General features: G+C 38.0%; 1 protein-coding gene across 8 annotated transcripts in view; it reads right to left on the reverse strand.

Annotated features, from left to right (window-relative positions):
• Window positions 1-600: 600 nt before the first annotated feature.
• The window catches only part of rap1gap2b (RAP1 GTPase activating protein 2b), a 96209-nt gene continuing 81679 nt past the window's right edge, over window positions 601-15130 (reverse strand). For 7 of the 8 annotated variants that reach the window (XM_048165641.1, XM_048165639.1, XM_048165638.1 and 4 more), the window contains 15 exons: window positions 14340-14423; window positions 13958-14058; window positions 13687-13816; window positions 13439-13594; window positions 9650-9721; window positions 8835-8921; window positions 7746-7886; window positions 7524-7670; window positions 7242-7357; window positions 4211-4315; window positions 4014-4131; window positions 3614-3716; window positions 3452-3522; window positions 3285-3325; window positions 601-1507 (listed from right to left, as the gene is read on the reverse strand). In XM_048165641.1, coding sequence (XP_048021598.1) covers window positions 3317-3325; window positions 3452-3522; window positions 3614-3716; window positions 4014-4131; window positions 4211-4315; window positions 7242-7357; window positions 7524-7670; window positions 7746-7886; window positions 8835-8921; window positions 9650-9721; window positions 13439-13594; window positions 13687-13816; window positions 13958-14058; window positions 14340-14423 — 1440 coding nt within the window. In that variant the 3' untranslated portion in view covers window positions 601-1507; window positions 3285-3316. The remainder of the gene's footprint in view (window positions 1508-3284; window positions 3326-3451; window positions 3523-3613; window positions 3717-4013; window positions 4132-4210; window positions 4316-7241; window positions 7358-7523; window positions 7671-7745; window positions 7887-8834; window positions 8922-9649; window positions 9722-13438; window positions 13595-13686; window positions 13817-13957; window positions 14059-14339; window positions 14424-15130) is intronic. The other variant, XM_048165637.1, reaches the window with a different exon arrangement.

Here is a 15130-nt window from a genome sequence, read left to right on the forward strand (position 1 = left end):
AGAAGTAGTATGGGCAGAATTTGATATGAATTCATAAACATAAACAATAAACATATAAACAACATGTGGGTTATAGATCGCCGCCACAATCATAAATGTATTTTTTTTTCTATTAAAAACATTTTCAGACCGTTTTTCTCAAAAAAATTAATAGATGTTATCTTTTGAACTCTTGGCATGAAAACAAACACGTTTCAACAATCTTTAATGATTTTTCATGTTCATCGCTATTTCAAAATAAGGTCTGAACATGCCTTATGAGAATGAAAATATTCTTGTTGCAAATTAATAATTACTGCTCCTCTGTAATTTATTTTGAAAATCAGTCACCAAATATTGTAAGCTTTGTCAAGATTAGTTTAGGTTTAGTATAGGATATTACTGTTTTAAATATGTAATGGCTATGGGACAGTAACAGTTAATCATTTTTGGGGACACTGTATGTTCGTACATAGTGTCATAGATCACTTTTCATCCGATTGTAAGCCCCTTGCGTACATTGTTAAAAAAAAGAGGTAAGAGTACATTGTGCAGTCGGGACCGAGAAGCTAAGGCCTGGCTCACAAATAGAACAGAGGCTACAATATAAATCAACACCACTGCAAAATACAATATTTTATTTAACAAAATCAACATGGCCATACATAAACCTTTACACGTGTAGCAATACAATCATAGAGAAATAAATTAACACAGCTCATTTTGTTAAGCAGGGAAACAAAAAATAATTTTACCAAAGAACAGAATGGAAAAGTCTTTCTTAAAGTGTCACAGTGTAACACATCTGAGCTGTTTGTGACAATATAGATTTATTCTTCTGCATTTCCTTCCATGAATATACACAATAAATATACACATAAGTGTAATCAGTGATTTTCTAATATGTACACATAGGCATCAGTCATGGAAGTACCCATTTAAAAAAAAGAGTTTAGTACTACAAATAAACCTTCAGGGGACACAGTAATTTTACATCTCCAAACAATTCTAGGGCATATTTTTTAAGGTATTGCACAAGTTTGAGATTTACAGAGGAAGGCGATGCTGTGCTAACAATTTATTTCTCAAAGATGAAATGAATTTGTATAATGAATATCTGTTGTGGTCAGTTTCATCAAACTATATCCAGTCTGTTAGTCATAGAGCCGGTCAAGTGCAGTTATGCGATACTGTGGAATGTTTCAGGTGCTGGGAATTATAATATGTGTCATTTTATTATTATTGAGTGAAAATTATTGAACTGCTAATCCAGTTTGTAAAAGATTGTATTTTATTAACACACAAAATATTTGATTATTTTCTTTTAAAGTGAAAGACTTTCTCAAAATGTGCAAAATCAATAAATGTGCCAAGTCAGTACCAGATGATAACCTGCAGATACTAGAGGAGATATGTGCTTCTTCCTGTGACGTTCAGACTGGAGCACAGGATTGAGTGATGTGCTACTTTTTAATTTCCCTCCTTCCATCCGACAGTGTCTGATCTTCAGTGCTGATCCATTGCTTTCCTAATTAAATGGAGAGTTTATGATGTTAGTATATACCAAATAAGAAATATAATTATAACCATAACTCAGATTATGACTTATGAAAGTGATTTTATACTGCCCATTACAGATATACACTGGGCTAGGGGTACAAATAATCATCATCCATCACTCAGACGGACTGGATTATACATTTTCAGTCACGCTCTATTTTAATTCATCAGTAAAATAGTGTAAAGCAGGTATTTTTAATGTGACTTTGAGAATCACAAGACCTTGTGTGGCAAGAGCTCTTTTAGTTTGACCAAATCCTGTTGTTTTTTCTTTGTATTCTTTTTATTTCTGGTATTTTTGCTGAGAAGTCTGCTTCTTTTCAACATTTTAAGTATTTAAAATTTTTTTTTTAAAAATCATCCTGCATTCCCTTTGAAAGTTTGCTTAAAGGGTTAGTTCACCCAAAAATGAAAATTATGTCATTAATGACTCACCCTCATGTCGTTCCACACCTGTAAGACCTCCGTTCATCTTCGGAACACAGTTTAAGATATTTTAGATTTAGTCCGAGAGCTTTCTGTCCCTCCATTGAAAATGTATGTATGGTAGACTGTCCATGTCCAGAAAGGTAATAAAAACATCATCAAAGTAGTCCATGTGACATCAGTGGGTTAGTTAGAAGTTTTTGAAGCATCGATAATACATTCTGGTCCAAAAATAACAAAAACTACGACTTTATTCAATATTGTATTCTCTTCTGGAATCCTTTCCATTGAATTGATTCCATTGAATCCTTTCATCTGTCGGCGTTGGTAATGCACTTTTACGTCGTTGTTTTTGGCGATTAGGACATCCGCGACATGCACACTTGCGCACCATTTTAAAAAATATAGCAATACCAAAATACAAACAATGTAGAATAGCTTGAATACAGCGTGCGCCTCCCTCAGACTGTAAACCAAGCTCGGGCGCACCGGATAACACGTCAGCAGCGTCAGTGCGGAGTCGTGAATGCGGATTGACAACAGACCCGGAAGAGAAGACAATGCTGAATAAAGTCATAGTTTTTTGTTATTTTTGGACCAAAATGTATTTTCGATGCTTCAAAAACTTCTAACTAACCCACTGATGTCACATGGACTACTTTGATGATGTTTTTATTAGCTTCCTGGACATGGACAGTCTACCGTACCTACATTTTCAATGGAGGGACAGAAAGCTCTCGGACTAAATCTAAAATATCTTAAACTGTGTTCCGAAGATGAAAGGAGGTCTTACAGGTGTGGAACGACATGAGGGTGAGTCATTAATGACATAATTTTCATTTTTGGGTGAACTAACCCTTTAAGCCCCCTAGTGGACCCTGACTTTCTATTTGAGAACCACTGATTTATTGAAAAATATTCCATGAATTATTTCCCTGGAATCCAATAGGAATCTCTTGTTTTTCTTCCATCAAATCTTAACTCATTTGTCTCGTCTGATCTAATTTTGCAGGGGTGTTTTAAAACCTAAATCTCACCTTTTTTTTTTTTTTTTGAAGCATAGGGTGCACTAAATATTTGTGTAAGATTATAGTATGGTTTCCTTTCTCTTAATGGATAAAATATGATATTTCTGAAATTGTTAGAAAAATATAATTATCATCAACTGACATGAAATGTACCGAAAATGATAGAATGATCCATAAATGGGTCTTTATACAAAATTAGTAAAAATCGTCATTATTACACCCTCTGGATTTACTCTTACTACAAGACTATATGTGTTGATTATTAATTTCAATAGTAACATATATACTCACAATGATTCTGGTGGTCTTTGACATTCTCTTTGCTAATGTCCCTGTGAAATGAGAGTTCTAAGTTACCTTTCAGTGGTAAAACATCTCACTCCAAAACACAACCAAATGGAAAAATATACAGAGGATGACAAAGAATGAAAGAGCAACAATAAAGGATAAAGACTTACAGCAGCGGACTGGCTCAATCTGTCAAAGCGAAACTTCAGATTGGATCTGGGTGAGTTCTTATTCCTAAAATCTTTGAATAGGGAGATAACATGCAGAAAATGATTCATTTAGCTGTAAATATTATATTCAAAGTTTGAATTTGAGAAAAGAGTCTTGGATACCTGTTGGACTGCGGCACATAATCACTGGCGTTCCTGAACCCTGGCCCTCTGTGCTCACAGAGCCAAATACAGGCGAGAGACTGGGAGATATCTGGAGGCTGCTCTGAACGCGAGACAACAGACATAAAGACGGCGTGAAACGGATAATCCGTTTACCTTATTGTGTCATATCTGAGTGAAACAGCTTCTCGAACAAGAAAAAAAATGTAGGGCAGGACTTGATTTTGTCTATTGGGAATATTGTTGTGGTTTGCTATTGGGCACAGAAATAATGTGCACAGATAAATCATTTATAATAAATACTGCAATATTCTATAAAAAATAAGAATTGTCAATTTCGATTTCATGGTGACTTCAACACACTGAACATGTTAGTCTGCCTGAAGACACATTTACTTACAGGCTCCTTCTCCTCCAGAGTCTCTGGGTCTCCTGCAGCACTACTGAAGCTGCTGGTGCTCGAGGAGGAACGAGAAATATCTGGTTTTCCACTGACCTCCTTCAGCTTGAGAGGCGACCTGTAAAACCCGAGAGAGACGGGAAGTATTATTAGCTATTAAGAGTATACATTTACTGGGTACCAGTGGCGAAACTTACCTCTCATTGTTTAGGATCTCTGGAGAGCTAGGATTGGACGACGTCTCTGATCTCACTTCCTGTGAGAGATGACCGCTATCTAGACTTCTCTGATCACATAGGACACTAAAATGACAGAAAAACAAGAAAAATATGTTTATCAATTTTCGATCATTTAGAGCAGGGGTTTTCGAATGGGGGTCGCAGGGTGGAAAACTTGACTTAAAATTATTTAAAATAAGCAAAAACAAGCATTAAAATAAGTTAAAACAACAAGATATTTCTTAGTATTTTGTTATTTTTATAATGAATATACATCTTTATATATATTTATATACACATACAAATTTATACGTATATACTGTAAATATTGGGACACCTGACCATTACACCAACAGGGACTGTACTGACATCACACTCTAAATACATAGACATTAATATGGAGTTAGTCCCCTCTTTGCAGTTATAACAGATCCCACTCGTCTGGAAAGGCTTTCCACAAGATTTTGGAGTGGGAATTTTTGCCCATTCATCCTGTAGAGCATTTGTGACATCAGGCACTAATGGTGGACAAGAAGTCCTGGCTTGCAATCTCCATTCCAGTTCAACCCAAAGGTGTTCGATGGGGTTGAGGTCAGGGATCTTTGTGGGCCAGTCAAGTTCTTCCACACCAAACTCCTCCAACCATGTCTTTATGCTTTGTGCTCTGGAGCACAGTCATGCCGGAATAGAAAACAGTCTTCTCCAAACTGTTAAAAGCATATGTAACAGATGTAGACTGGTAAGTGCTGTGCGTGTAAACCTCACTCCCCTGATCTCAAGAGATGCTGCAGCCTTTAGCCTCCATGTTAGAGCATCCCAGTCCCATGCAGACCGTCCCGCTTGGAGTGGGCAGGTGCGAAATGGAGGGGCTACACATAGCATTGTCTAAAATGTCTTGGCATACTGAAGCATTAAGTCTTCCCTTCATTGGATGTAAGAGGCCAATAGCCCAACCCCTGAAAAACAGCCCCATATAGCTATTTATCCCTCCTCCACCAAACTTCACAGTTGGCACAGTAACGTTTGGCAGGTAATGTTCTTCTGGCATTTGCCAAACCCAGATTCGCCCATTAGATTGCCAGATAGACAAGCGTGATTGATCACTCCACAGAACACGTCTTTACTGCTCTAGAGTCCAGTGGCGCCATGCTTCACACCACTCCATCCGACGCTTTGCATTGCACTTGGTGATGTTAGGCTTTGATGCAGCTGCTCGGCCATGGAAACCCATTCCATGAAGCTCCTGCCACACATCCTGCACAGTGCAGATATTAAAGGGGTCCTTGATTATGATTTCACTTTTTTAACTGTAGTTAGTGTGTAATGTTGCTGTATCAGCATAACAGCAGAGTTACGATGTTATGATGCTCAGAGTTCAATGCAAAGGGAGATATTTTCTTTTATAGAAATCGCTTTTTTAGGACTACAACAAATGGCTGGTAGGGACTACAACGAGCTTCTTCCCGGGTTGGTGACATCACAAACCCCAAAATTCCCATAATCCTTGCCCGCGAGAACATGCAACAAAGGGGTGAGGCCATGTTGGGCTGCTTTAGAGAAGAGGAAGAGTTGTTGTAGTAAAGTGTTGTTGCCATGCCGTCATTTTACGGCGGACTGCTTTACAAATGAGGGTCAATTCAATGCTGGATTTGCACAAAAGATTAACATGACGGCACATGCTAGTCGATGAGTTGAATCGACTCCACAGCAACTACATAAATTTATCCACTAACCATTCAGAAACGTTCTGCATTATAAAAGTTGTAACTTCTTCCTGAGTCTCTCCATCAGTGTCCGACTCCGGTTTGAACAATGTAAGGCTGAACACTGTTACTGACAATCGTCATTTTGGCTGCGTGAGATTCTCCAGCTTTGTTGTTGTTGAGCAACTGAAGCGTGAGCTGTTAAAGCTCCGCCCTCTTCTGGAAAGGGGGCCAGTAGCAGCAGCTCATTTGCATTTAAAGGGACATACGCAAAAACTGCGTGTTTTTGCTCACACCCAAATACCCCCTAGATTTTTTTACATTAATTTTTTTAACTGCCTATTTTGGGGCATCATTAACTATGAGCCGATTTAGGCTGCGGCCCCTTTAAATGCTCACGCTCCCCGCCCACGGAGCTCGCGCTTGCCTTAAACAGTGCATAATCAAAGTTCACACAGCTAATATAAATATAATATAAACCCTCAAAATGGATCTTTACAAAGTGTTCGTCATGCAGCATGTCTAATCGCGTAAGTGTGGTATTTATTTGGATGTTTACATTTGATTCTGAACGAGTTTGATAGTGCTTCGTGGCTAAAGCTAACATTACACACTGTTGGAGAGATTTATAAAGAATGAAGATGTTTATGAATTATACAGACTGCAAGTGTTTAAAAAATGAAAATAACGACAGTCTTGTCTCCGTGAACACAGTAAGAAACAATGGTAACTTTAACCACATTTAACAGTACATTAGCAACATGCTAACGAAACATTTAGAAAGACAATTTACAAATATCACTAAAAATATCATGATATCATGGATCATGTCAGTTATTATTGCTCCATCTGCCATTTTTCGCTGTTGTCCTTGCTTGCTTACCTAGTCTGATGATTTAGCAGTACACATCCAGACGTTAATACTGGCTGCCCTTGTGTAATGCATTGAACATGAGCTGGCATATGCAAATATTGGGGGCGTACATATTAATGATCCCGACTGTTACGTAACAGCCGGTGTTATGTTGAGATTCGCCTATTCGTCGGAGGTCTTTTAAACAAATGACATTTACATAAGAAGGAGGAAACAATGGTGTTTGAGACTCACTGTATGTCATTTCCATGTACTGAACTCTTGTTATTCAACTATGCCAAGATAAATTCAATTTTTCATTCTAGGGCACCTTTAATAATTAAGAGGTTTAATAAATATGATAGTTTATATATATAAACTATCATATTTGAAGATGATTTATATATACTGATTACAGATCTGTAAGTGTGTATTTTGTGCATATTTGTCAGACCTGCGTGTGTGGCGCTCTGACTGTCCGTCCATACTGGTGTGCAGCCGTGGGAACAGCCCTGAGCGTCTCTTCACCGGGCTCTTCAGCGGAGACTTAGCGCTCGACGTCACTGGAGACTGAAAATATATTATTTGTTTTTATCAAATGCAGGGTTAATTAAACAAAACAAGATATATTAAAATAATTAAATTGAACTATAATGTAAAGTCACTTTATTACACTGGCTGCTACCACACTAATCAGCCTATCCAGTTTATTTCATGTGAACAATAAGATGCTCACAGAGTTCTTGGCAGCCTCAGTGTTGCTGTGGGTCAAGCCTACCCCGCTCAGGCTGGTGGGAACGCCCCCTCCCGCCGAAGTACAGCGGCCATGTTTCTGTGAGCCCACCATTGTCTCCATAGAGTGACTGCGCACACGCATCGCCCGCTGAAACAGACAAAAAGACATCAAAGGGACAGTCTACCCATGCGAATATAATGGTTGATCTTTTTGACTTTATACCTTAATAGACTCCAGTATTCCTCCATGTCCTCCGTTCTCCATCCTCTCTTCATCTGCGCTGAGCGGATGACCCAGCATTGTCTGTGTGCGCTTGTGTAACTCATTATGAAGGTTATCTAGCAGTTCTGTTCGTGTTCTTTCCTATGGAACAAACACAAACCATAACACGTGTTTTACTGAGATTGACTCTTTACGTTTGAGGTCCCAGAAGTTTGGGGTCAGCAAGATTATATATTTTTTTAAGAAATCAAAAGTGACTGTAAAGATTTCTATTTCAAATCATATCAAATATTTATTTCAAATGCTGTTTTGAACTTTCTATTCATCAAAGAATTCTGAAAAAGTGTCAATGTTTCCATAAAAATATTAAGCAGCACAACTGTTTTCCACATTGATAATAATAATAAATGTTTCTTGAGCAGCAAATCAGCATATTAGAATGATTTCTGAAGGATCATGTGACACTGAAGACTGGAGTAATGATGCTGAAAATTCAGCTTTGTCATTACAGAAATAAATTACATTTTAAAATATATTAAAATAGAAAATAGTTATTTTGAATTGTAATAATATTTCAGAATATTACTGTTTTTACTATATTTTTGATCAAATAAATACAGCCTTGGTGAACATAAAAGACTCCTTTAAAAAACATTAACAGACCTTACCAACCCCAAAACTTTTGAACGGTAGTGTACATGTAAACAAAATTATTCATTTGTTTTCCCTTCCAATTCTTGTAGTATGTGCAAATTCACTGTATTTATTCATGTTTTATATTTGAAGTCTCTATGATCCCAAACATAAGTAATGTAACACTTTTAAAGAAGGTCGTTTGAAAAGAGTTATCATGCTTAGTTTATAATCAGTTCTTATAAGATTAGGAAAAGAAAAGAAGGATCAAGCTATTTAAGTATTTTTCTTCTCAAGCTATTAAAAAATGGCCTTAGGGTCTCTGAGACCCCCAATACAACATAATGATTAAATATTCAGAGATTGTGGCAAAGCAGAGACTTATCAGGCTTTTGCTGTTCGTATGTACATCAGGTCTGTAATGCGGTAATAAAAGGTGCTCTATTGTTTCCTCACCTCAAGCTTGGCAAATCGGTTTGACCTGTAGCATGCCAACTCTGCATTGATCAGCTTGGTCAGCAGAAACTCTCTGAATTCTGGACCCTAAGAGAGAATAGAATGACACAGCAAATATAACAAAGATGCAATAACCATCTTAAAAGACAATGACGTGACAAAATCCTGCCTGCAATAACCAAATGTGACCTTCAGATAAACAATAACACAGCAAACTGTCTGCCCTGCAAAGGATCATTTTCTTAATCAGTATTTGCTTTGCTTTCCCGTAAAAATATCACATCCTCAAAACAAGATCAGTTTAGTTGATTTTCAGAGAATATATTTGGATTTATGCTTAAAAAGATAAAAAAGTATTTTCTTCAAGTAAAGATGTTTAGATATTTTAAATAGAAAACAAGACAAAAATACTGATTAAAACATGTAGGACCCTATTTTAACGATCTAAGCGCATGTTCTAAATCTAAATCCACTTTTGCTAGTTTAAATACCTGTGTGTATTGCCATGATTGGTCAAATAATTAGCCAATTTAATATGTTATTATTGCAAATAGGTAATTCTGATACATGCAATCCATTATGACATCTAGGCATTTTTCACGCCAACAATGCTCCTGAACACATCTCGTTTTTAGACCAGCACGCCCATGGGCGAATGAGCGAGTGCATTTGCACTCTAAACAGCATGGGCGCTGGACATGAAAATGACAACTGCGTCGGGCTGAAACTAGAAAAAAACCACTGCCTGGCGTCGCATTGTGCCGGGTGTATAATAGGGCCCGTAGTGTGGCAGCTGTAGCAATGTACTTATTTACCTTTTTGAAGATGGGCGGATTGGGAAGCGGAGGGCCGAACTGTGGCACATCTTCACGAGCTGTGACAGATACCTGCACCATATAAATACAATTCAACATTCAGTTAGAATTACTACAAATACTGTCCATAATCTGCAAACGCACCAGAGACACTTTAAATAACCACATTATCTTTTGCTCAAACATTTTATAGAATAAATTGGTAACACTTGACAATAATGTTCCATTTGTTAACATTAGTTAACATGAACAATGAACAATACTTCTAAAACATTATTTTTTTCTTAGTTAATGTTAAGCTCAGCATTTACTAATACATTATTAAAATCAAAAGTTGTATCTGTTAAAATTATTTAATGGACCTGAGCTAACATAAACTAAACTGTATTTTTTAACATTAACAAAGATTAAAGGGTTAGTTCACACAAAAATGAAAATTCTGTCATTATTTACTCTTTTACTCATATTTTGATGAAATCTGACAGATTTCTGTCCCTCCATTGACAGTCCACGCAACTACCACTTTGTCGCTTCAAAACGTTCATAAATAGATCGTAAAATGAATCCATATGAATTAAGCCATTTAGTCCAAATTTTCTGAAGAGACACGATGAACAGATTTAATTTAGTCTTTAATTCACATAAAAACTTCATCAGCTCACATCAGTTGTGGTAAACGGAAGCTCAAGCATGTTTGCTTGACATGCGAGAACCAATGAGGTTCATTCTCATGTTACACAGCACATTTGAGCTTCCGCAAGAACAATGAGGTTCATTCTTGTGTTACGCAGCACGTTTGAGCTTCTGCAAGAACAATGAGGTTTGTTTTCATTTTATGCAGCACATTTGAGCTTACACAAGAACCAATGAGGTTCACTCTCGTGTGTTACGCAGTATGTTTGAGCTTCTGCAAGAACAATGAGTTTCATTCTCATGTATTTTGCAGCACGTTTGAGCTTACGCAAGAACCAATGATGTTCGTTCTCGTGTTTCGCAGTAAGTTTGGGTTTCTGCAAGAACCAATGAGGTTCATTCCCATGTGTTTTGCAGCACATCTGAGCTTTGCAAGAACCAATGAGGTTCATTCCCATGTGTTTTGCAGCACATCTGAGCTTTGCAAGAACCAATGAGGTTCATTCTAGTGTTTTGCAGCACATTTGAGCGTCTGCAAGAACCAATGAGGTTCGTTCTCGTGTTTCGCAGCACATTTGAGCTTCTGCAAGAACAATGAGTTTCATTCTCATGTATTTCGCAGTACGTTTGAGCTTCTGGAGTACGTTTGAGCTTCAAGAACCAATGATGTTCGTTCTCGTGTTTCGCAGCATGTTTGAGCTTCTGCAAGAACCAATGAGGTTCGTTCTCGTGTTACGCAGTAAGTTTGGGTTTCTGCAAGAACCAATGAGGTTCATTCCCATGTGTTTTGCAGCACATCTGAGCTTCTGCAAGAACCAATGAGGTTCTTGCTAGTGTTACGCAGTAAGTTTGGGTTTCTGCAAGAACCAATGAGGTTCATTCCCATGTGTTTCGCAGCACATTTGAGCTTCTGCAAGAACAATGAGGTTCATTCTCATGTATTTCGCAGTACGTTTGAGCTTCTGGAGTACGTTTGAGCTTCAAGAACCAATGATGTTCGTTCTCGTGTTTCGCAGCATGTTTGAGCTTCTGCAAGAACCAGTGAGGTTCGTTCTCGTGTTACGCAGTAAGTTTGGGTTTCTGCAAGAACCAATGAGGTTCATTCTAGTGTTTTGCAGCACATTTGAGCTTCTGCAAGAACAATGAGTTTCATTCTCATGTATTTCACAGCATGTTTGAGCTTCTGCAAGAACAATGAGGTTCATTCTCATGTGTTTTGCAGCACATCTGAGCTTCTGCAAGAACCAATGAGGTTCATTCTAGTGTTTTGCAGCACATTTGAGCTTCTGCAAGAACAATGAGTTTCATTCTCATGTATTTCGCAGCATGTTTGAGCTTCTGCAAGAAGCAATGAGGTTTATTCTCGTGTTATACAGCACGTTTGAGCTTACGCAAGAACCAATGAGGTTCGTTCTCGTGTTTCGCAGCATGTTTGAGCTTCTGCAAGAACAATGAAGTTTGTTCTCGAGTTTCACAGCATGTCTGAGCTTCTACAAGAAGCAATGAGGTTTATTCTCGTGTTATACAGCACGTTTGAGCTTACGCAAGAACCAATGAGGTTCGTTCTCGTGTTTCGCAGCATGTTTGAGCTTCTGCAAGAACAATGAAGTTTGTTCTCAAGTTTCACAGCATGTCTGAGCTTCTACAAGAAGCAATGAGGTTTATTCTCGTGTTATACAGCACGTTTGAGCTTACGCAAGAACCAATGAGGTTCGTTCTCGTGTTTCGCAGCATGTTTGAGCTTCTGCAAGAACAATGAGGTTCATTCTCATGTATTTTGCAGTATGTTTGAGCTTCTGCAAGAAGCAATGAGGTTTATTCTCGTGTTTCGCAGCACGTTTGAGCTTCCATAAGAACCAGTGAGGTTCATTCTCGTGTTTCGCAGCATGTTTGAGCTTCTGCAAGAACAATGAAGTTTGTTCTCGAGTTTCACAGCATGTCTGAGCTTCTACAAGAAGCAATGAGGTTTATTCTCGTGTTATACAGCACGTTTGAGCTTACGCAAGAACCAATGAGGTTCGTTCTCGTGTTTCGCAGCATGTTTGAGCTTCTGCAAGAACAATGAGTTTCATTCTCATGTATTTTCCAGTATGTTTGAGCTTCTGCAAGAAGCAATGAGGTTTATTCTCGTGTTTCGCAGCACGTTTGAGCTTACGCAAGAACCAGTGAGGTTCATTCTCATGTTACGCAGTACGTTTGAGCTTCTGCAAGAACAATGAAGTTTGTTTTCATGTTACGCAGCACATTTGAGCTTCTGCAAGAAAATGAAGTTTGTTTTCGTGTTACGCAGCACATTTGAGCTTCTGCAAGAACAATGAAGTTTGTTTTCGTGTTACGCAGCACATTTGAGCTTCTGCAAGAACAATGAAGTTTGTTTTCGTGTTACGCAGCACATTTGAGCTTCTGCAAGAACAATGAAGTTTGTTCGAGTTTCACAGCATGTTTGAGCTTCTGCAAGAACCAATGAGGTTCGTTCTCGTGTTTCGCAGCACGTTTGAGCTTCTGCAAGAACCAATGAGGTTCGTTCTCGTGTTTCGCAGCACATTTGAGCTTCTGCAAGAACCAGTGAGGTTCATTCTTGTGTGTTTTGCAGCACGTTTGAGCTTCTGCAAGAACAATGAGGTTCATTCTTGTGTAACGCAGCATGTTTCAGCTTACACAAGAATCAATGAGGTTCATTCTTGTGTGTTACGCAGCACATTTGAGCTTACGCAAGAACCAGTGAGGTTTGTTCTCGTGTGTCAAGCAGGTTCGGTTGAGCTTCTATTTATGTTCGCTCATCAATGTTAACATGAATAAAAGCTTAAATTCAATCTGTTTATCATATAAAGCCAGTTTCTATAGAAAACTTGGACTAAACCTTAAGAACTTTGAACTTTTTGAAGAGTCAAAGTGGTAGTTGCGTAGACTGTCAATGGAGGGACAGAAATCTCTTGGATTTCATTTAAAATATCTTCATTTGTGCTTCGAAGATGAACAAAAGTTTTACATGTTTTGGAATGACGTGATGGTGAGTGATGACATTTTTTTCATTTTTGGATGAACTAAACATTTAATAAATACTGTAACAAATGAATTGCTCATTGTTACTTAATTATAGTTAATGCATTATGGGACCTTATTGTAAAGTGTTACCAAGAAATTCAGATGACAAACCTTGTATGTGGTGTCATCTGTTCCAGGGTTTTCCACTTGAACCAGAATGTAGGCATGGAGGAAATTGGAAGCAATCATGTCAGGCACAAACGGCGTGCTCTCCTCTTGAAAAACTGCAGCCACAATGTCATTCCCAATATGCCGCTTCCTCTGGACCTATGTGTAGGAAATAGAAAAGTATAATGATCTCTAGGACAGCATACCAATTGTCCCTAGATTTCAATCATAATAATAATCATAATAAGCACCTGCTGCATGTCTCCCTCTGTATAGGGTAGTTTGGTGGAGATGTGAAACATGAGTTCCTGCCCTCTGAACACAGTGTAGACCGACTGAGACCCTGTCTGACCATGAGACACATCCAAACCTCCTCGGAACCTAAATATATGTCAAAATGAAAACTGAGGTAGGCTATTAAAAGCACAAGTATTTGTGATGCAGAGAAATCACATGCTGTCCTCCGCAAGCCATTTATATATTCACACAACTTTTTCAGCCTTTTTTTTAATGTTTTTTTACCCTTTAAAGTCCTGCAGCTCTACACAGTCTCCCAGCACTCGGAGGAACTCTGTGAAGGCTGGAGTCTCCTCATTGTTCCCAAACAACTCCTCCTCTGAGGTCTGCGGGCAGCAGAGAGTATCAGAAGACATCAGTGAATGGCAAACGATGAAGAAAACAGCAGGAAGCGAAGGCAGAGTGGAAAGATAACAGGACATAATAGATAAAATACTTCACATACGGCAACAGCTTATTGATTTATTGCTTTGGTGATTCAGATCGAAGCAGCTTGATAAGAAAGCTGTTAGTGTCCTTGAGAACCTCAGCCTGATTGGGAAACAGACCGTTTTTTGATATTTTTAATGGTCAGTGAACTGCACACAAACAACATTCATTTTCTCACCTGTCCAAATTTTTGGTAGACGACGCCAAACTTAAAGGTGTTGTTTAACTCATGTTCATCATAATTCACTATTAAATGAGAGCCCTGCAAAAAACCAAGAATAAACAAAGATAATTAATATGCTCTTCATCAATACAGCTTTGACGGGCTCCTGTATTTAATTTCACCAAGACCCCCGTGCAAAACATGGTTTTTATCTCTTAAATCATCTCACTAGTATTTGCTTTATTAAACAATCTGCCAAAACGGTTACAAAAATTTGTAATAGTTATTTATTTGACAAATTAAATGCTTGGCCAAAAGATACATTGTGTTTATATATATATATATATAATATTATTACAAATTAAAATAACTGTTTTCTATTGTAATATATATATATATATATATATATATATATATATATATATATATATATATATATATATATATATAATATTATTACAAATTAAAATAACTGTTTTCTATTGTAATATTTTATGATTATTTATTCCTGTGATGGCAAAGCTGAATTTTTGGCAGTCTTCAGTGTCACATGCAGGGACGTGCACAGGAATTTTGAGGGGCAGTTGCTCTGCCCTAAAAAAAGGGCACTCCCCTACCAAACGTTCGTTTTCGTTAACGATTATAACCTTACTCACCTTTCCGACAACGTTAAGTCGTCTCACCCGACAACCGCGACAATCTCCTTCTAGTGCCGCTCATGCAGGCTCAGCTCAGGTGCCGGTCGCGTGCAGCGCTGCAGCCACGTAAACAGAGTTTGCCCTTCCCCTACTGACTTTCACTTTCGG

This window comes from Megalobrama amblycephala, linkage group LG18, assembly GCF_018812025.1.
Source record: "Megalobrama amblycephala isolate DHTTF-2021 linkage group LG18, ASM1881202v1, whole genome shotgun sequence".
Lineage (NCBI taxonomy): Eukaryota > Metazoa > Chordata > Actinopteri > Cypriniformes > Xenocyprididae > Megalobrama > Megalobrama amblycephala.